This window comes from Penicillium argentinense (assembly GCF_028826775.1).
Source record: "Penicillium argentinense strain IBT 30761 chromosome Unknown utg000002l_segment0_segment0, whole genome shotgun sequence".
Classification (NCBI taxonomy): domain Eukaryota; kingdom Fungi; phylum Ascomycota; class Eurotiomycetes; order Eurotiales; family Aspergillaceae; genus Penicillium; species Penicillium argentinense.
In genome coordinates this window covers 1,568,678-1,589,178 of record NW_026622661.1, presented here as the reverse complement: position 1 = coordinate 1,589,178, position 20,501 = coordinate 1,568,678, and the positions used below count along the sequence as shown (strand labels likewise).

General features: G+C 50.3%; 9 protein-coding genes across 9 annotated transcripts; 6 read left to right on the top strand and 3 right to left on the bottom strand.

The window, feature by feature from the left end:
- Positions 1–72: 72 nt before the first annotated feature.
- On the bottom strand, positions 73–1,631 carry N7532_001444 (uncharacterized protein; the record flags this gene model as incomplete). Its single annotated transcript, XM_056613938.1, has 5 exons — positions 73–400; positions 474–588; positions 647–764; positions 851–1,435; positions 1,491–1,631. The coding sequence occupies 5 exons, from the start codon at positions 1,629–1,631 to the stop codon at positions 73–75; spliced, it is 1,287 nt and encodes a 428-aa protein (XP_056478979.1).
- Positions 1,632–1,956: 325 nt separating this feature from the next.
- On the top strand, positions 1,957–2,934 carry coq4 (ubiquinone biosynthesis protein COQ4; the record flags this gene model as incomplete). The annotated part of the gene is made up of 2 exons (XM_056613937.1): positions 1,957–2,155; positions 2,279–2,934. The coding sequence occupies 2 exons, from the start codon at positions 1,957–1,959 to the stop codon at positions 2,932–2,934; spliced, it is 855 nt and encodes a 284-aa protein (XP_056478978.1).
- Positions 2,935–3,204: 270 nt separating this feature from the next.
- Positions 3,205–3,842, bottom strand: N7532_001442 (DNA-binding protein; the record flags this gene model as incomplete). The annotated part of the gene is made up of 4 exons (XM_056613936.1): positions 3,205–3,488; positions 3,605–3,615; positions 3,676–3,767; positions 3,819–3,842. The coding sequence occupies 4 exons, from the start codon at positions 3,840–3,842 to the stop codon at positions 3,205–3,207; spliced, it is 411 nt and encodes a 136-aa protein (XP_056478977.1).
- A 1,662-nt stretch (positions 3,843–5,504) lies between these two features.
- On the top strand, positions 5,505–7,738 carry N7532_001441 (guanine nucleotide exchange factor SEC2; the record flags this gene model as incomplete). The annotated part of the gene is made up of 2 exons (XM_056613935.1): positions 5,505–6,077; positions 6,149–7,738. The coding sequence occupies 2 exons, from the start codon at positions 5,505–5,507 to the stop codon at positions 7,736–7,738; spliced, it is 2,163 nt and encodes a 720-aa protein (XP_056478976.1).
- Positions 7,739–8,499: 761 nt separating this feature from the next.
- Positions 8,500–10,301, top strand: N7532_001440 (uncharacterized protein; the record flags this gene model as incomplete). Its single annotated transcript, XM_056613934.1, has 6 exons — positions 8,500–8,542; positions 8,597–8,740; positions 8,796–8,904; positions 8,973–9,088; positions 9,160–9,402; positions 9,463–10,301. 6 exons carry the CDS (start codon positions 8,500–8,502, stop codon positions 10,299–10,301), a joined length of 1,494 nt encoding a protein of 497 aa, XP_056478975.1.
- A 493-nt stretch (positions 10,302–10,794) lies between these two features.
- On the top strand, positions 10,795–12,016 carry N7532_001439 (Zn(II)2Cys6 transcription factor domain-containing protein; the record flags this gene model as incomplete). The annotated part of the gene is made up of 2 exons (XM_056613933.1): positions 10,795–10,863; positions 10,913–12,016. 2 exons carry the CDS (start codon positions 10,795–10,797, stop codon positions 12,014–12,016), a joined length of 1,173 nt encoding a protein of 390 aa, XP_056478974.1.
- Positions 12,017–12,148: 132 nt separating this feature from the next.
- Positions 12,149–13,148, bottom strand: N7532_001438 (RTA1 domain-containing protein; the record flags this gene model as incomplete). Its single annotated transcript, XM_056613932.1, has 3 exons — positions 12,149–12,618; positions 12,690–12,938; positions 13,001–13,148. The coding sequence occupies 3 exons, from the start codon at positions 13,146–13,148 to the stop codon at positions 12,149–12,151; spliced, it is 867 nt and encodes a 288-aa protein (XP_056478973.1).
- A 3,281-nt stretch (positions 13,149–16,429) lies between these two features.
- On the top strand, positions 16,430–17,672 carry N7532_001437 (HMG-box domain-containing protein; the record flags this gene model as incomplete). The annotated part of the gene is made up of 3 exons (XM_056613931.1): positions 16,430–16,704; positions 16,766–17,046; positions 17,128–17,672. The coding sequence occupies 3 exons, from the start codon at positions 16,430–16,432 to the stop codon at positions 17,670–17,672; spliced, it is 1,101 nt and encodes a 366-aa protein (XP_056478972.1).
- Positions 17,673–18,494: 822 nt separating this feature from the next.
- On the top strand, positions 18,495–18,749 carry N7532_001436 (amidase signature enzyme; the record flags this gene model as incomplete). Its single annotated transcript, XM_056613930.1, has 1 exon — positions 18,495–18,749. One exon carries the CDS (start codon positions 18,495–18,497, stop codon positions 18,747–18,749), a length of 255 nt encoding a protein of 84 aa, XP_056478971.1.
- Between the last annotated feature and the right edge of the window lie 1,752 nt (positions 18,750–20,501).

Sequence of the window (20,501 nt, the reverse complement as noted above, 5' to 3'; positions counted from 1 at the left end):
GGAGTCTTTCCTGCCCTACCACCTCCGCCTGATGCCATTTTTACGATGCGAATTGGTGCATAAGTCATTGAATTAATCTGACAAAGAGGTCGCGCTCAATGCACCCTCGAGGACACGGTGAATCTGCGCCCATCGTCGAATCAAGGCTTCTGCCTTTCCGTGGTGCGCTTCGGGCACAGCACCCGACTTCATGGCTGTGTGCAGTGCACTCACTGTGACCTCTGCCTCCGAGAGGTAGGCCTTCAGCCAACCCTGGATGATTATGTTGGTCTTCTTCTCGTCGAAGCCCTCCTCTGAACCCTCCAGAACGTGGTTCCTCCACTGCTCCTCTTCCATGTACACTAGGCAGGCAGCCACCTCGGTTCTGTAACATACCCCATCCGAGGTTACCGAGTAATCACTATATTGTACATTAGCCAAATGAGCATGTGTCTGGCAATTCTTGCCGATGTATAAGCATTGAACTGTCTTACCCGTAGTATTGGTTTAGCCAAAGCTCTTCTTGCTTTTCTGGGCTGGCGAGATCGCGGAAGATAATATCGTCGAGGTAGATACAATCTGAGTCGTGTTTGTCCAGGAAGAAACCATCTAGTAAGGAAGAGTTTAGAGGAAGTCGAAAGAATATGTATTTGGCGTTTGTGCTTACATTCGGTTAGCAGGAAGTCGTTCGGGTGGCTGCCATAATTCATGTATACCTCATCTCCCGATTCGTAATTCTCGGTGGCACTGAGGGTATACTGACTTTCGTCAAACTTGACATCACACTACAGAACATCAGTCAGAGAGGTTAAGTCACTTACACTGCAACAGTGAAACATCACCCTAGCGAAGGAAGGAAGAGAAAACGCACCTCAATATCCGAATGATTGAAATAATCAGCAAACGGCAGCAATGCCATCGCATCATTCCTATCCTCAGGAGCCTCCTGGTCCGGCGCAACCCAATAGAAACTCCGAGTATTCAAGATGAGCCAATGGTATGAGAACCCCTTCCAATCGATGTCCGGGATAGCAGCTTTAACATCCTCCCACGCGGTCCTGATTCGCTTTTCCTGCTGCTTGACCAAATTCTGGTGGTCACTTTCATACTGCTTCAATGCACGCCCTTGCTTCACCTGGTTCCAAGTCCCCGAGATACAAGGCGGGAGATAGTTCATTTTTGATGGAGAGTCGTTCGGGTCGGTATCTGGCCAGGTGAGGCCACCTAGTGAGCGAGGCCACAGCATTGGTAGGCTGTCCTCGAAACACTGGCGAGTCGGCCATGTCTTGCGCCAGAGGTCGTAGGGTGCTAGTTCCTCGGCGCTGGCGCAGGTTAGGTATGCGGCCATGATGGCTTGTACTCTGGTGTCTTCACGGAATTGAGAGCGAAAAGATGATGGGATTTTCTCCCTGGTCAGAATTAATGTTGTTGGGATTTTGACGACGAATTCGCCCGCCTAGACATGGTTGGTTGGTATATTTTCGAGGGTGTGGTACTTTAGGTCTTCATACCTCGATTTTCTCGGTGGCTATCATGCCCAGACCTCGACCTGGGAATCGCGCTGGTCTGACTTTATTGGCGATGACGCCTTGGGCAAGGGCCCATTCAGTGAAAGTCTCATGGACTTCGCCGGGGCTCCAGTCTGAACTCATGGCCAGTGCTGGTGATTTTCTCTGGCTGCGGCTGTCAGTGTATGTTTGTGGAGTAGTAGCAGGATTCTCGCTGGCTCACCGTGTATCCAAGAGTGTTGAGAGAAGTGCAGCAGCCAGCACCTTCAATTGCGGAGACCAGCGAGACTAATGCTGGCCAAAAAGAGGGTTCCTCACGGGATCTGCAACAATTGCAGTGCGGCAACTGGGGGCATTCAGGCGATAACATGCTTATCGCGCCGGCGGTGGCCAGCGCGCGGCTGCGATCTTCCCGTCGTACGATTCAACGCAACTTCCAACCTCCGCAACTCGGGGACTTGCTGGCATCATGTCGCTGCTCGGGAGGCGCGGAGCTCAGGGGCTTCGGTCTCTTACTTCTCCTTCCACCTCTGGTGCTCTACGACCATTCTCCGTCCTCAACCGCCCCAAGCCAAATTATCCCGGCCATGTTCCACTGACGACTATTGAGCGCGGCGCTCTCGCTGTGGGCTCCGCGTTGGGCTCTCTCGTCAATCCCCGAAGAGCAGGTATGCATTCTGCTCGGAATCTTCAGTCCATATGCCCTTGTCCACGTTGGGGCTAGGCGCCCGGCCTCCGCCATCTGGGTGCTTTTCCAGATCAGATCACCTAGGCTAACACAAAGCTCCTAGACCTAATTGCAGCCCTCGGCGAAGCAACCGCAACCCCATACTTCATTTACCGGCTCCGCAACGCCATGCTCTCCGACCCAACAGGCCGGCGCATCCTCCGCGATCGCCCCCGCATCACCTCCCAAACCCTCAGCATGGCCCATCTCCGCACTCTCCCCGAGAACTCCGTCGGCCGCACCTACGCCGCATGGCTCGATCGTGAAGGCGTCTCTCCCGACACCAGAGATAACGTCCAATACATCGACGACGAGGAGTGCGCCTACGTCATGCAACGGTACCGCGAGTGCCACGACTTCTACCATGCTGTGACGGGACTGCCGATCTTCGTTGAAGGCGAATTGGCATTGAAGGCGCTGGAGTTCTTGAATACGCTCTTGCCTATGACGGGGCTGAGTCTGTTTGCGTTTGTGCGGATGAAGCCGGCGGAGAAGGAGCGGTTTTTATCGTTGCATTTGCCTTGGGCTGTGAGGAGTGGGTTGGGGAGTAAGGAGTTGATTAACGTTTATTGGGAGGAGGTTTTAGAGAAGGATGTTGATGAGCTGCGGGCCGAATTGAATATTGAGCGTCCACCTGATCTTAGGGAGATTCGGAAGATGATTCGGAGGCAGCAGAAGGAGCAGAAAGAGAAGGAGAAGCAGCAGCAAATGATGGGTTGAGGGGCTTTGATGCTTGTGAGATACAAGGCTTAGCTCTTATCCTTTCCTCCTATAGGAGATATGTACTATACTGGTTTCTGTCAATACTATTTTGTGAGCGAAAGCAAATGTGTCGCAAAACTTCTACTAGGAAGCCTTCAAGATAGAGGGCACTGAACGAAACATCCCAAAGCAAGCAAAAATTTGGAGGTAAACGAAAAGATCCCTCATTAAAGAAGCGGCTTTAATAAGCCAATCGCAATGCTAACGAGACGGGGCATTTATTCATTTTTAAAGATCAAGCAGATCATCGTCATCATCCCAACCGCCTTTGCGTCGGGTAATCACAATCTTCTGCTCCTCCTCCTCCTTGCGCTGGTTCTCTGCAACAGCATTCAGGAGCTCCTTCAATTGCTCCTCGGTAACCTTCTGTCGGAGTTGACCAGTCTGGGCCAGCATGATGAGGCGGTTTTCGATGTCCGTTGCGCGCGACTCCTTGACCATGCGGATGCGGCCGAGTCGGTCTGCGGCGGCGGGATCAAGGATCTGGCTGATGATTGCGGCGCGACGGTCGGCTGGTGGAAATGTCGTGTTAGCGTCTTCGGAGCTCGTAGATTGGGTATGGAGTCGCAAAAAGCTCAAGGCCGTTGCGGGCGGTCTCGTGCGCGGAGGTGGGGGTGTGGCTACTCACATTCAGCTTGCCTGGGAAAAGTATTGTCAGTTAAAAGATTCAATTATCATCCTGCTGTAGTTAAAACTCACTTTCTCTGCTCTTCCTGGCCGCCTTCCTGGCTAGGGCCGCCGCGTGGGCCACCACCCTGCTGTTGCAGCTGTGCGAGGCGAGCTCGCCTGATCTGGTTCAGTCAGTATGGGCCCTGGGTTAAGCAGGTTCATTGGAATCCCACCTCCTCCAGCTCTGCGTCCGCCATGATGTCAGAAAGGGTTTATTGGCCGGGGTGTTTGGTCGCGAGGTTGGATTCGGAGACGGCGAAGATTATTGAGTGACCCCACTTCTTCCGCCTGAGGCTGCCACGCGGGGAAGCCACGCGGAAGTAAAGAGGATCGCATGTGAGAAATGGGAATTCAATCACTTGAACATTAGGACTAGGGTCTCTATTTTGCTTCATTGCTGTCTCTCATTTATCTGTGTAAACTATATATGACCCGATGGGCTCTGGGTTACCTTGGAGGTTTGAGATGGAGATACATATTTGGGTCTTTTTCTGTATTGACTGGTGCAATAAACTGCATCTTTACTTTCAACCTGACGTCCGCCTTTACAATAGTGTTCGATAATACCTCATAGACTTGTATCAAGTGTTATGATCGGTATTCGTTACCAATCTAAAGGTAGTCAAGTGTTGTGGGATGTGGACACTCATGGAATGGACTGGGCGCTTAGAGTGTGCATGGCTGAGCAGCAGTCGCTGTCACACGTGGTACAATCAGTATTGTTTTGCCCCAACTGCCACTATAAGGTCGGCAATAAATTAAATCTCCGCTTGGGCAGTCTGAAAATTAGGCATCTGGTCCATCACCCAACTACTTAGGTACTACACTAGTAGTGTAGTATCGAATATGGTGCACTGGATTGGCCGTCGCATAACCAAATTTTCGGATAATTTCGCTCCAAGCCGACGCGCTACAGGTCGCGGAGGCAAAGGGGCAACTGCTGCGCCTCTTAAGACACAGGCAAAGCCGAAGCGACATCGCCACTAGTTTCACGGGCCCTAGAAAAGTCAGATCGTCCCAAATACGCGAATGCGCGTCGATCGGCTTGCGAGATCCGGCTTAGTTCGCGACTATTTGGCTACGACGGGCATAGTTCGATCAGGCAGAACTTTCCGCATTGCACGGTTGGGGCGCGGTGGCCAAACCATTAGACTTCGAAAATTTCGAGCCGATGAGGATATGAATATATGCCTGACAGATCTGAGGTGTCATCGGGACCTGAACAGCTCACGATAGCCTCGATCGATCGGGTGATTCATCCGCTCAAACCAACTCCGTGCAGCGCGATTGGATTCGTCACTGTCCACGTTCTGCCGGGCAGATCACCTGCTTCCGGTGTGATAGCGTGACTAAGCACCAGCGCTTCGCCTACCTGCAACCCCCCTCGGGGGAACTTCTCGACTGCACTCTACCGGTGGCTGTCTCCCACCCGAGTCCATTGATTCTTCGCTGTATACGATCCTTCTGGCCTGTCCTTTCAATTGCCCCCCCCTCCGGCTACCGGTCATTCCCATCCAACCCCGGCCTTCCGGTTCACTCGTCTCCGGTCCGAACGCTAGCGGGGGTCCGTTAAACGCCCAGTCCTGTGCTTATAGTGGATGGCTTTCGGTGACCCCTTTCGCCTCGGCCGTGAATGGTGATACCAGGGGTTCACTGCTGGCAGTGGTTGAGGAAAACCCGCAATCCGCGCCTCACATTCCTTTGGCGCCGTCTACGTCACTCATCATGGCCGAGTAAGTCCCGAGTCCTGGAGCAGAGCAAGAAAGCAGAAACCAGCACAGCGCGGACAACTATCTAACATGCCGGGCAGTTTAATTGCCTTCCAAACATACCACCACAGCCTGATGCCGCCGTCCACCATGATTCCGCGACACTCTCACAAGCGGTCGCTGTCTTCCGAGCACCGAGCCTTGGGAGCGTTAGTCCCCGACAAGACCGTTACCAAAGCCAAGTCGACCACCGATCTTACCCAAGTTACTTCCCACGACTCCGACCGCTCCCTTTCCAAGTTCGAAGAAAACAATTTCAACACCTTGCAGGACCCACGTTTGTCGTCGAGCGCAGAGGTCTCAGAATCGACGTCATCTTCTCACCACCCCGACCTGAGCAATGAGGTTGCCGCGTTAAGTGTGAAACTGATCCAGGCGATCAACAACCAAACGACATTGGACGATAACCTGGTTGCCACGCGCCAGGAATTGGAGGTTGCCCAGGGCAAAATCACCGCGCTGGAATTCCAAAACGAAAAATACCGCCGCGACATCGATCAAAAGGTCTACATCAAAAAGGCCGATTCAGACCGCGAAATCCTACAATTGAAGGCGGCGCTCGCGGAGGAGAAAGCCCAACGTGCAGTGGCCGAGAAGGGGAAGAAATCCATTGAGCAAGAGCTCGAGACCCTAACCGCCGATCTCTTCGAGGAAGCCAACAAGGTACACTATCGCACCCACCACAACTATTCCGGTGCTTTGTCGTTGAGGTCTTTTTTATTAACTGGTCTTAGATGGTTGCTGCGGCGAAGATTGAGCGGGAGGCTGTGGAGAAGAAGAACGAGCAATTGCGCTCACAGATCAAAGACACCGAGTCTCTCCTCGCATCGCATCAGGACCAGCTAGCGGAGCTCAAATCCGTCATGCAAGGGATGCACCTCTCCAAGGATGATCTGGACAGCCGCACCAACGCTTCGACAGCTCCTCCGTCTCCAGCAGGAGCTCCACACACGCAGGGCTTTGCCAAGCAAGACCCTGAGATGGAGAACTGCGTCCCCACCCCCTTTAAACCGAACGAACTGACCCCTGGACCATCGTGCAATTTCCCAGAAATGATCCGCATGGTTTGCCGTGCCGATTTGCCGGCATACGATGATTTCCGGGACTTACTGGTTCTCTCCCGTACCTCCAAGCCCCCCAGCCGCGCGGGTAGTGGGTCATATGCAGGCTTGAATGTGATGAGCTTGGCAAGCTTCGCGACGGGCGGATCTAATTCCGTCACTTCATCACCAACCAAGGGCATGGCTCACTCCCCTAATGGCAGCATGTCTTCACAAACCGGTTCGCATATCCCATTGAAGGATACGCGTTTCTACAAGCGCGTGCTTATGGAGGACATTGAGCCTACATTGCGACTTGATCTGTCTCCAGGGATCTCCTGGCTCACTCGACGTACTGTTCTGAGTGGGATCTGCGAGGGTACACTTGTCGTGGAGCCGATGCCATTATCGACCAAGAAGTACGAGTTTCCTTGCTCTGTCTGTGGTGAACGCAGGCCCGGAGATCACAACGAACGCACGCATAGATTCCGTACGTCCGAAAGTGAAACAGCTCAGCGATATTCGCTGTGTATCCAGTGCTTGGAACGAATCCGCTCGTGCTGCGAGTTTACCGGCTATCTGCGTCTTATCCTTGACGGACACATTCGCGCCGGTGATGCCGACGAGGAGAAGGAAGTGTGGGAAGAGACGGTCCGGCTGCGCGAGCGCATGTTCTGGTCTCGAATTGCGGGTGGTATTATCCCCCTCGCCATGAAACCCGTCGATCCCGAGAATGGAGCGCAGAACGGCATGCCGAGCATCGTTGCGAGCGGTTTATCGGATTTCGAGGACCAGGATATTCCTGTCCCGGTGGACGTAACCATGAGGCCGCATAGCAAGGATGGCATTGCTGATGAGACGACTCAACCTACGGCACCGATTCCCACAACCACGCTCTCTGTCCCTGAACCGGACCCGCCTAGGCCCGAAACGCCTGAGCTGCCCACCCTGAATCCTCACCACGATGATGCCTCTGCGGACGAGGCCCAGCAACGGCGCGGCTCTGTTGATTCTGACATCAGTGTCTACGAAGAAGCCAATGCCGATGTGGAGGTCGAAGTCACCCCAGAGGAACCAGAGCGGACCGAGCAGAAGACCGAGGAAACGGCGGAGCAAACAACACAGTTCGAACCTGTTGTCCATGAGCCTTCGTCTACTTCTGCTCACGCAGAGCAACCAACCCAGCCCGAACGCGCCGTCCATGAACCGTCATCTACTTCATCTCACGCGGATGACGCCGAAGTTGGAGATGCCGACACCAAGCGTCCCTCCACCTCGACATGAGAATGATGACCCCACCGCAACCTAGTGCATAATGACTTTCGCCCTGACGCATCTTGTCCCTTTTTCGACATACCTATCGCATCCGAGCATCTTTGATGATCCAGGCGTTGCTAGACATCCTTTCATTTCTGGCCGCTGCTGACGCCCTTTTTAATTGCACATTGACATTCTCTTTCCCATGGTCGCTGAGCTGCTTGCTGCTGCATCTTCTCAGCTGATTGACGATATTTCCACTGATTTTTCTCCCGCCAGCAGCTGGCCCATATGTATTATTATTATTATTATTATTATGAACTGTACACCGTACTGTCCGTTGCTCCGTCGTCTTGGGTTGAGTTGAGCCTTACTCTCGATCTGGTGTATACTAATTAATTGCTGGTCTTGCCGAAACAATGTCTACCTTTTTATTCTTCATTCCTGATCTTGTAGAGTATGCAGCATGCAGAACGTCCTCCTACTTGCTAGTTGTACAAATCAACTATAGGCTAAATGTATCGGCAATCCTGCGGTCACCTGAATTGAGTTGCCCTCGGTGCAATTGCCAGGGACCTGCCGTTTCGGGTCCAGCTTACCCTCCCTCCCAGACTCCAGAAACCAGGCACCCTCGGTCCAACCGACAGTGTCTCTCAGGCATACGCAGGACAAACAGAAGCCTAGCCGTGGCCCATCGCCCACAATGACCCTCGTGAAATATAACGATCGCAACCTTATGATGGCGCCATTTCCCACAGAGCACCGCGTCAGCATCGAAGCTAGTCCCGATGGAGACAGTCTACGATAAGCTCGCAGCGTTAACTCGCGCAGGTAGGGTTTTTCTTCTTCTCTTCTTCTCGCAGCATTCCTGGCTAAACTGGATAGCCTTTGCTTCGCTTTTCGACGGCGTGACCCCGCTTTTTATCACCATGGCGCAAGTCGGGTATCAAGAGAAGAAACAACCGGAGTATCAGACGACTGATAGTGAGGATGATTCGCTGGAGATGATTACGGCACTCGTTGCTGAAGGTGAGATCCCCCGCAGATGAAATTTTGCGGATTTGATAGCTGACGGTGTGGCTAGATCATGAGCATGACATCAAGCTGAGGACGATGTCCTGGCAGAAGACGGCTATCCTGCTTGCGGGCGATCAGGTTTGTCTGGCCATCATGGCTCAGTCGTGGTCTCTCTCGTGAGTGCCCCTTCCCAAGTGAGGGGATGAAATTGATTCGAATCAGACTGACGAGACTGAATACACAGGGTCCTGGGCTGGGTTCCCGGCATCATCACCATGGTCCTCTCCGGTGTTCTGTTCTGGATTACTTCCATCACCATGCACAAGTTCATCATGAAGTACCCACAGATCAAGGATATCTGTGCGTCACTCCTCATTCCAAGTTGCGTTTTCTTTTTTCTGGATGCTGGCTGACTCGATTGTTGACTACAGGTGATTTCGGTTACTACGCTTTCGGAAAGAGCCGTGCAGCCTATGTCTTCTCGGCGTTCATGCTTCTGGCGAATAACATCCTTCTGATCGGCTTCCACGTTCTGACCGGTGCAAAGGTGCTGAATACACTCTCAGACCACCGCCTGTGCACGGCTGTCTTCTCCGTGATCACGACCATTATGGGTATCACGATGTCCCTGCCGCGCACGCTGAACCACGTCAGTTCCATGTCAATGTTTTCTTGTATGTGATATTCCCGGAGATCAAATCACCACCTAAAGTTCCTTTACTAATTTCTCACAGCGGCATGCATGGGAACCGCTATCCTCCTCTTCCTAGTGTTCGCGGGCATCGAAAAGGCCCCCCTCTATGGATACAGCGGTAACTACCCGACTGCAGGACCCGTGAAGACATACGCATTCCCTCTTCCAGGTACGACATGGGTGACATGCATGAATGCAGTGCTGAACATCACCTTCCTCTGGGTTCCCCAAATCCTCTTCCCCACCTTTATCGCGGAGATGGAAAGACCTCAAGATTTCCCCAAGGCCCTCGCCGTGCTCGCTGCAATCTCCGCCATCCTCTTCACCGTGCCTCCAGCCATCGGCTTCCGCTACCTCGGTCAATACGCAACCGCCCCCGCATTCGGTAGTCTGGGTGTCGTCGCATACAAGAAGGCTTCGTTCGGATTCGTGATCGTCCCAACGCTTATCATCGGCGTTATTTACGCCAACGTCACGGCGAAGCTCATCTACACTCGGACGATGGGAGACTCGAAGCATGCGCACAGCAACACGGTCATGGGTTGGGGCGTCTGGGTTATCGTAATGGTCGGTATCTGGCTCCTGGCCTTCGTCTTCTCAGAGGTGATCCCAAGCATGGGCGACTTCCTTTCTTTGCTGAGTGCAGCTTTCGATTCCTTTTTCGGATTCATCTTCTTTGCCGTTGCATACTGGCAGCTCAACAAGGGGAAGTTGTTCTCTGGTTTCGGGAAGACGGTAATGAGCCTGGTGAATGTTTTCATTCTCCTTTGTGGACTGTTTATTCTCGGTCCGGGGCTCTATGCCGCTGTTGAAGCTATCATTGCCGATTACTCCGGCAGTGTTACGCCTGCGTTTACTTGCGCCAATATGGCGCTTTAGGTGGGTTGCTCTTGCTATATTCTTATCTTATTTTTATCTAGTAGGGGTCTGTTTGGCCCAGATATTTGAATTGAGAATTTATTATTAGTAGATGAGTACCGATATATAGTCTGATCTTCGAATCTTTTTGTAAGCTCGTAGATTCCGGTCTTCGGTTCCAATTGTTTACCTAATAGGGATAGGGTAATAATATTTTTACAGCCAGTACTTATGTACTAGATATATAATGTAGAGCACCCCCTGAGAAAGGGATGAGTAACTACAGTAAAGCGCGTCTCTATTCAAGATGCCAGAGACCATACTATGAAGTACAGTAATCTCCACAACCTACGGGGATCCATGGATCCACAGAATGAAGAGGACCACCAATGAAATCGTGATTTTTCATGATTGAGTGGGTCCACCGTAATCGTATTTATCACCGCGTCCGTCGCCCCAACCTCGCCTTAACTGTAGACAAATTCTTCCATTGGAGATTTCTGCGCCTTCCAGCATGGCGTTCCGTCGCTCCCACCGAAAATCCCGCCACGGGTGTCTCAACTGCAAAAGGAGACGAGTAAAAGTCAGCACGAACCGAGTTCCCCCTTCAAAACATCAGCTCACAAACGCAGTGTGACGAGAAGCGACCAGCATGCGCGAACTGCGAGCAGCGACACAGTACATGTGTCTACAGCTCTGCTGGCCCATTCGCATTTGCAGATGACTCGCAACGATCATCTCGAAGACCTCGGGACCAAAACCGAGACCGGCCGACTGGCTCCGGCTCCGACGTCTCGAATGTCCGGGACCATTTGGATTCCGCGACGAGCAGTTCCAGCTCGCCTGAACTGAATATGCAGCAGATTGAGCTTGTAATGCAGTGGGTTAATCAGACCCATCGACTATTTGCTCGCAACGAGGAAACGAGGAAGGTCTGGGAAATGCCTGTGCTGCAAGAAGCGCTGCAAGCCCCTTTCCTTATGCATGGAATTCTGGCCCTCTCTGCGCTTCATATTTCGCACTTAAAAAATGATGGGGTACACTCTGAGTGGTTGAATACCGCGATCGCACACAAGAATACTGCTCTAGCAATGTTCTCGGAACAGTTGTCTAACATCAGTCAAGCCAACGCGAAGGCTATGATGAGCTTTGCCGGGCTGGCGGTTGCTTTTAGCCTCGCTAGTACACTCAATCTCGAAAAGTCAGGTGATGGGCCCAGCTTAGGGGCTTTGACGGATATTTTTACCCTTTCGCGCGGTGTGCGAATTGTCGTCAATGCCGAAGCGGAATTTCTGACGCAGAGTAATTTCGCACCGCTGTTTGATGTTACTCCGCCCGACGTGACTATTCCAGACTCGTTCCTTGACGCATTCAGTCGTCTCGATGAGTTGGTCGTTGAGTGTCTCGGACAACCATCGGGCGACCAGAAACGACCCTACCAAAGAGTGATTTCACACCTGCGAGACCTCGCTCCATTCACGTTTGCCGAGCCGACATCATTGACGGTGGTTGCTGGTTGGGCTATCAGAGCTCCGGCCGAATATCTCGAGGATTTGAGAAATAATAACCCGCTGGCCTTGGTCGTGCTTGCCCATTTTTGCGTGTTCCTGCATTTAGCGCGAGAGAATTGGTGTGTGGGGTCTTGGGGGCAGATCGTCCTGACACAGATTTCGCAGGCCTTGGCTCCAGACTGGCAACGGCATATAGATTGGGCTCTAGGGCAGGTCTCTACATGACTCGTCCTAGCATACCTCGAATCGGGGCTGGAATTTATACTGGAGAAGAAATATTCATACAGACGTGATGTGTGAATCAAAGGAAAACGGCTATGGACAAGGAACTAAAAGTCGAGACAAAAGTCCCTCACTTCACGCCTCTTCAATCCGACTGATCTCTAACGCCGACCCAGCAACAAACTTGCGCATCCTATACCCCTTCTCAGAATACCAGGTCCCACGACCCAGCAAGCAGTTGATCTCACTGGGGTGCGCATACTGAAGTGTCAACATCGTGACGAACATCAGCAGAGCATCAAAGACATAGATGAAAACCTCATTCTTCATCAAATATCCATCATATCCCTGCATGTACTCGACGACACGAACGACCGACCGCACGAGAATGAGGATGCTGGAGACATAAAGGGCGATCATATGGCGGTTCCAAATGCTGCTCAACTCGATAGATCGTGTGGTCGGTTTCCGAGAAAGGCGGATTTGGAAGACGACGGCGCTGATCGCGAAGAAGCCGAAGAAGATGATTTGTACGAAGAGACCGCCGATAATGATGTTTTCGCCCTGGGAGGGGTTGCTTGTGTTTTTGACCATGAGTCCGGCTCCTAGAGGCTGGTTAGTACGATGTTCTGAAGGTTGGACTGGCTGTCCGAGGTGCAGGGGGAGGTAGTCGTACCGGAGGCTTGCATGAGAAAAGACAAGACATCGCCCGCAACGAAGATCTTTGTCAACCATTTCAGCTTGATCATTGAGCATTGCTCGGCGTCAACCATGAAAATGATCCGACCGAGAGTCATGTAGATGCTAGCAGCCAGGAAAGCCGGTGCAATTAGGATCAGGGCGCTTTGCATCACGTATGGACCTTTTGTGAAATCGGGCGATTCGGTAGACGAGAGGAGACGACCGATGTATCCGACAGTTTCAACTAGCAATGAAAACATTAGTTCGAGCCCGCGATGTTTCCAATGGGTAAGGGGGTATACTCACGGATTCCTCCAATAACAAATGGGATCATGAACCATGTCCTTGTTCGGATGAGTTGGTAGAAGTGGAATATACTGCTCAGGCCAAAGAGAGCAGTAAAGATGCCAGCCGCCGCGCTTGACGGGGCGTAGTAGTAGAATGTCCAAGCCATTGCAAGTGTATGATGTGTAATATCGGAGGTCGTTCCTGCAAACAGTGCGGATGTTGCAGTACAGTCAAGATGGAATGAATGTTAAGAATGAAACTGAGACAGAAGGGAGCGGTTTTTTATAATAAAATCAGAGCCTGGGAACGCGGTAGAACGAAGAATTTTCTTTTCAAAAGCTTGGAAGGCATTTTGATTCTCCAACAGGGGCTTGTTGAGGGGGTACGCATACGGGCAAAGCCAATATGCAATTTTACCGTCGTACTCGTTCCGTAATCTGCTTTTGGAAAGGTGAATTGGGGATTTGCGGTCCTGCCACAGCCCGAGAACCCTAAATTTAGGCATCGATGGTTCAGTCCCCACTTAACCGCTTCTTAGCACAGGCTCATGCTCGTAATCGTTTTTTTTACTATATCAGACTGAGCTATTCCTGGTTGTTGAATTTTCACTCGTTTTGTGAGTTGGGGCGATAAGGAATAGAGCCGTGCTAAGGTGCCTTTCATGTGTCTCGGAGTGGACCCGATCGAAGGCCTCGATAAGACCTAGGGGTAAAAGGAAAGAGACCCGCATGGACTCGTCTTGTAGGGCAGCGAGTACATACCACGTGGGTTCGGATGGTAATTGAGTTAAGACGATCCGACCCGGCTTAAATCTTGAATAGCGTCAACGTGGGGAAATAATCTTCTAACACCAGCACTACAAGCGTCAGCACTTAAGAAAAACGGCATTGTAATAGTAGACAGAAATGCGGGAGAAATGATTGCGCCATTCCCCCCCACCTTTTACTTTTCATCTCAAAAAAGTTCGGATGAAATGGTTAAGACGAAAAGAAATTTCACAACAAAATGCAAAAAACTCACAACGGCAGGGACTCGCGTGGTCACTCACTATACTACTAGTACTAATCTGCTAGCATGTGGCTATAGCGCGGCTAGTACTGTACTTGGCTGGAGGACGAACCATCTCTGCGCAAATTCCTATTGAGTGTTAGACTCAGTCACATATGTCTACCTGCTATTAAGTGTGTACGCTACCTCATAAATAACTAATCGTGTCCTAAAAAAATTCCCTACTCTCTACTGCGACTATATAGACCGAAAACTTTTGACTACGATCGCGAACAGGATAAAGGACTACGAGAGATTGCTCACGTATTGCTCCACGGGTTCTTGGGCGTACATCACCCAGCGGAGCTGGGGATCTGGGGATCGCCCACAACACCACTAGTAGTACGTACCCTAATGATTTTTAAGGTGGGATTCTGGTGGTTAAGTTGGAGTTCCTGTGCAGATATCACCCTGTCACGAAGTATCAGGGGGTCAGGTAGCAGCGTATGGGGTTGTACATCCTTGGCCATTCAACACAATCCCTATAGGACAGTATTTCGTATTGCAAATATTGTGTGATACAATGTACAAATTATTCAAAGTAAACGGGCGGACAGAGAACATTTTTTTGACCGAAAACGATAGCAAGTATCTAAACAGACCAACTCCACACTTGGAATCGATGTATGAGTGGCGATAGAATCAATCAGAATTCGCGAGCTAAGCAGAATAGCAGACCACAGCCGCTATATATTTGCGAAGAGGAGGTGGAAGCAAACGGCATTTTGAGGGGTTATAGTTGATAATATAGGACTGACAAGGTCTTTATATACAATTGACTGCGATGAAAACAAACCGGTTGTCTGAAGTTAACAGATTCTAGGACTAGATATAGATACGCTCAAGGCTCAATGATTAGTAGTAGATACCATGATATCAATCAAGATCTACCTCGCAGATCTGAACTACGCAGCCGGCTGACAGTTAAACAAGGAGAGTAGATGATCACGAGGTCGTCTGGTGTGTGAATCAGGAAGGTAGGGCTATATATTACATCTCCTGGCTCGATTACGGCATGATAGAAAACTAGCGAGATTCCATATAATATCTAATCTATACTTCAGTCAAGTGGAGACATTCTTAGTAAATGGAGAGCACCTTATACTGACTAACATAACAGCAGAGAGAGAGAGAGAGGGAGTGGGTCAAGGGTATGTGATGATCATAGTGGACTAGGTATTTTAGTGACTTCTAATTCCTATAGGTTTCCTATAGTAGGAGATCCAACCTATTCCCCATCCCAGAAAACCGATAGGAAATCTGAGTAAGACCCATGCCATCCCATAGGTCAAAAGACGTGGACCCATTTGCCACTGCGCATAGGCTCTGCTAAGCTCTGAACGGGCCCGCCTATTATGGGATGGGTCTTACTAAGATTTCTGTCACGGATATACATGAAGCATATACAATCAGCGGAGGATATACGGAGTGACGGACCCACATAGCTTATCTGGGTTCCATTGAACGCGAGGAAGCTCCTTTCTTTTGCTTCCTCGCGCTACGTCTTGTATCTAGAGTCGACTATAGCTGTTCTTAATACTGATGTTCCATCTCGAGACGCTATCCACTACACATACGTGAGACCCTCACAATTTCCCATGGTTCTCTGGGATGGGAAATGGGTTGGACCTCCTACCCATGGGTCAATATTTTCTAAGCTATATATACAACAGTCACTCTTGAACTGATTGTATTCACTACTTAGGCGCTATCGCAGCCTAGTGTTTAAAGTGCCTCAGGCCACGATGATAGCGAGTGTAACTATTCACTGCTCAGATGCTATCGTAGCCTAGTGTTAAGGTGCCTCAGGCCACGATGATAGCGAGTGTATTCACTATTTAGGTGCTATCGTAGCCTAGTGCCTAAGGTACGTCAGGCCACGATATATGGCGAGTGTATTCACTAGGAAGGAGCGACCTAGGAAAGATAGGTGCGTTCTTTGTTCCTTCCTCAATTCACTATTACCCTAGTGGCAAACACAACAGTAGCTATCAAACAAAGAAAGTGCAACCGCCAATAACCGTCTAGAAACATAAATATCTCTATCCTTTTTAATTATTGTCTTCCTTTCCCCCTCCCCACCCAGCTCCAAATTCTCCGCTACCCACTGTTTCCGCCCGTGTTAGCGCACCAAAGATACAACCATCGATCGAGTCAACCTATCCGGTTTCGAATTTCTCCTTACGTGTCTATCTTTCAAACCTCACGCGCCAACAAGTTCCGGGCCGCGAGTGAAAGCAAAGGGATCAGACCTCCAAGTGTCTCGGATACCCCCTTTCTCGCAGGCCTGGCCATCGCTCCGTCGGATCATTTAATCCGTCAAATTCCTCGACTCGTTTCCTTCTTGCTTCCTTCGTGCTTTCGAACATCTTATTTTTGTTTCACGATTCATTCCTTGGAATGGAGGCTGTCCCCTCCCAAATTTCCCCAGAGATGAAGAACCTGCCGCCCACTCCCGAGGAAGCGAGCTTACCCTTCAATTCCAAGGGAAATATCCCATCGACTCTGGACAGCACCTCGGATGAGGCTGCACTACACCGCGCGAGAGCCACGGAAGCGGTTTGGGAGAATTCCCTTCGCCACCGAGAGAACACTCGGGGTGAAATTATGCTGCCGATCAACGTGGTAAATGTTATCGGATGGTCAAATGTCGAGCTCCTCCGGAGTCGATACGAGTATGTCTCTAATTTTGTCTTTCGGTTTCTAGGGTCATTATAATGCTAACCGGCACCGTAGGCTTTTGATCGACCGCCCTATTCGGAGCACCTACGACGCGCAGTACGACATTGTTCGTCTGATTCCGTCGATCGGTGGACAACGTCCGGGTGTGCAATTGGATGCATGGGCGCAGTGGCACATCTCCACGAACCTTTCGGAGGCAGCACAGGAGATGAACTTGTTCAATGACAATGTCAAGCAGAAGATTCCTCGGCCTCCGAACTCGTTCATCTTGTATCGCCGTGACAACCACAGGACGACTACGGCGGCCCATCCCAATCTTCCGAACACGCAGATCTGTACGTCTCACCTGCACACCCTCATCCCCTGATTTAATAGAGCCCGGCTAACATGATCTATTTTTTTTTCTTTCTTTCTAGCGCGTATTATCGCTACGAAGTGGAAGAAGGAGTCTGATCACGTCAAGGCTGCTTACCGTGAAAAAGCCCTCATGGCAAAAGAGGAGCATCTTAGGAAGCACCCTGATTATCAATACTCCCCTCGTCGCCCTGGTACACGGCCCCGTCGCTGCCCACGCATCCATTCTTCAGCCCTCAGCTTCCTGTGGACCATGGAAGAGGGATCTGAGATACTTGCCGAGCTCTCAAAGAAGAACGGTGGATCTCGGAGCTTCTGGGTCCCCGTCACTCGCGAGTTGATCGAAGCTCTCGACAAGTTAAAGCTGCTCAGACTCCTGGGCCCAATTCCTGAGGCTCCGACACCCCACCAGTTTGCATCTATTGTGCGGCAGACGCTCAACCGGGATGTTCGCTCGGTCTGCGATGATCAGGCTGAAGACCTTGCTGACGAGGATCAGATCTATGAAAGTGCCGATCCCTTTATGGGTGACGTGCTGGACTTTGACGGACCTGATGAACCTCCCTATATTGTCAAAAACGTCCCCGGCAAGGCCGCTATGACTTAGTGTCAGCAACACAAATGCACGAAATCGTACCTACGCCCATCCGTTCCAGAGGCTTTCCACAGTTTTCCCTCTGAATTTTCGCTCCCTGGTGCGTATGATTGCCCCAGATGGGTCACTTGTGTTCTTGATTTGTGACTGTTATTCTTTTAAGACGCTAACCTGTATCTGTCTGTCTCAGAGGCTGTCAACAATTCCCCTTTGACCTTAGCTACCTGGTATGTTATGGTGCTAATAGATGGGTTTTTTTTTGTTTGCTTCTTGATCTGCTATTTCTACACAAAGATATTACCCTAGTCAATTCCCCCTTATTGAAGTAGGGTTCAAGATGTCTGTCGTTGTTCTGCATAGCGTGTCTCCGTAAGTGTCCCCCTCATCCCCAAGTCGCGGGAAAGGGTGACGGTTCTAACTCCAGCCCACAGGAACAATCCTGTTCGCGATGACGACCTGCAAACTGGTTTCGACACTTGGCATTCAGATCAACCCAGCTGACACCCATGATTATTGGCAGTTGTTTGCCGCTATTCATAAGACTGCCTCCACGCTCATGAATCAACACGACTAAGCTAGCCTGCCTCAGATTTCGAGAAATATCCGCAGCACAATTTGCATCTTCCAGACCAAGTGAACAGCGGCTGGGAATTGCGTGGGCCTATCGCTTTGCCATCGCATCCTGCTACAGGGCAGGACATCATGCGTCAAAGAAAATATTGCTGTCGCAGGTGTACGACAATTCTTCGATACCGATGCTTTAGCCATTGGACGCCCAAAACAGATGCAAGCACTGTGCCCCGGGCGCTGGATGCTAGGGTGTGTATTGTGGGCATGGCCACATGCGAGAATTTCTGCAATTCAACATCGTCCTATACCAGCGGCCAGGGTGTCGTTGAGAACCCTTATGCTGCGGGCTATTCTGCGGGCGGCACTCCTCCCAGTGTTGCGGCCCTGCTCGGCGCTGGCCATATCGATATAGGCCTGGGCGTGGACCGAAGTGGGAGTATCCGGATCCCTTCTTCCCTCACCGGATATAAGTTCCAGGTGTCCCTCGCACACTCGGCCCATTCGACGCATCCCTCCTAATCTTGCCAATGCCAACCCATGGTCTCGTACCGTATACCGGGTTGACCAGTACAAACGCCATCAACCACCATGCGGGCCCGATTGCCCGGTCAGTGCATAAGGAAAGACGGAAAGCATGGCTATTTTGGCTCTGTGGTTCGCGATACCGACCATACAAGGCGCATGATTATTACATCTCGGAATACCGCAGATTCTTTTCCTTGCGACTTGGCAGAGATGGATATTGCGTGCGGACTTGTTAGCATGACATTTTCATACTTCGAAAATATACTCTAATTTCCTTCCTTTCTCATTGACTCCGTAATATAGTCTAATTGAGCGATAATTCTATTATAGTGTAGCATCATGTTCTCAAAGCAGCAGTTACCAAAATCGAACAAAATTTCCCAAAAATTTGACTGCGTGTAAGTTCGTAAAATATCGGAAATAGTTTCAATTATGACTTAGCCTGAATCTACCGCGGCATCGATATTGATAATATACCTTGCCTCTTACAGCCTAGCTCCCGGATGTCCTTACATATGAAGACAGTTTCGACCCTCGCTTGTGGAACAAAAGTGAAGTATTACTGAGTCAAACAGATGAATGCTATAAATTGTGGCGGAAGCCAGAGCCATAAACTCAAAGTCTTGATTTGCTATCACACAACTCGAAACCGAAGACGATATCTGAAGATATCGCTATGCTTGTACAGAGTCCCTTTCTCACCGTAGTTGAGAAGCCAGTCGTCAATAGCAATCTCAGCCTCGTCCAGAATATCTTCGTCAGTGTCTAACATCGTAATGACCTCAAACGCGTATGTCATTCAGTGGTGCTTCTCCAAATTGATCGTAATCAACACATATAACGTTTCTTCTATTCTGGATATCGTCTCGCATCTTCTCGAGGATCATGTACTCGGAAAGACTGCGGTCGAAGGGGTCGAACTAAAACAGTGTCCACCAGTATCGTGGCTCACGAGAAGAAACAAGCTCACCGGGGCCGTGAGAGTCTCCTGAAAAGACAGGTCTCAGCGAGCCATCTTTCAGTTTTCAGAAGCAGAAGGGCAATTTTTCGTGTCGCTGTAAGCAGCAATGGAAATGGATAACGAGTCAATTTAATGTGCAGCTGCAATGTGTGAGCAAAGTATTGTCTTTGTAAGGCTTCCTGGTCGATATTCTGGCAAATATTAACCCCAAACAAACAAAGGAAATGAAACAAAGGATCCCTTTGTACTGCTTTTGGAAAGCCGACAAGCAAGGTCGACGTCATTCGAAGGGTAATTTCTGTACCTGCTTCTCAGTAAGGACCAATTTCAGCGATTCAAACGCATGGCTGCCGCATAAGAAGCTCAGGTGTGTAATTATATTTGGAGCTCAAGATGACATTGAAAACTTACATTTGTTCATTGGTGTTTGGATGTAGTGAGCTAATCAGAGTGCAGCTTGCCGAACGTTGTATTCGTAGCTATCTGGTTAACTAAGGAAGGAAGAAGGAAAGGAAGAAGGTGTGTGTGACGGAGAAGGTAAGGTGTAGCCCGTTACCGCCCAGGTCCCGTGATTTCAAGTAATTAGAATACCCCCAATCTCACAACACAGCAAGATTATCAATCGCAGATGATGAAAGCATGCTCAGGTGTTGGGTCAAGGTTAGCTATTTGTAAACAGCTTTCTTTTGGGCCCTATATCAAGTAGTGGCCTTGTCGGGATATATCCTCCTGTCAGAACAAACTAGCGGTGACCCACTGCTAGCGACCGATGGATAACATCCCTT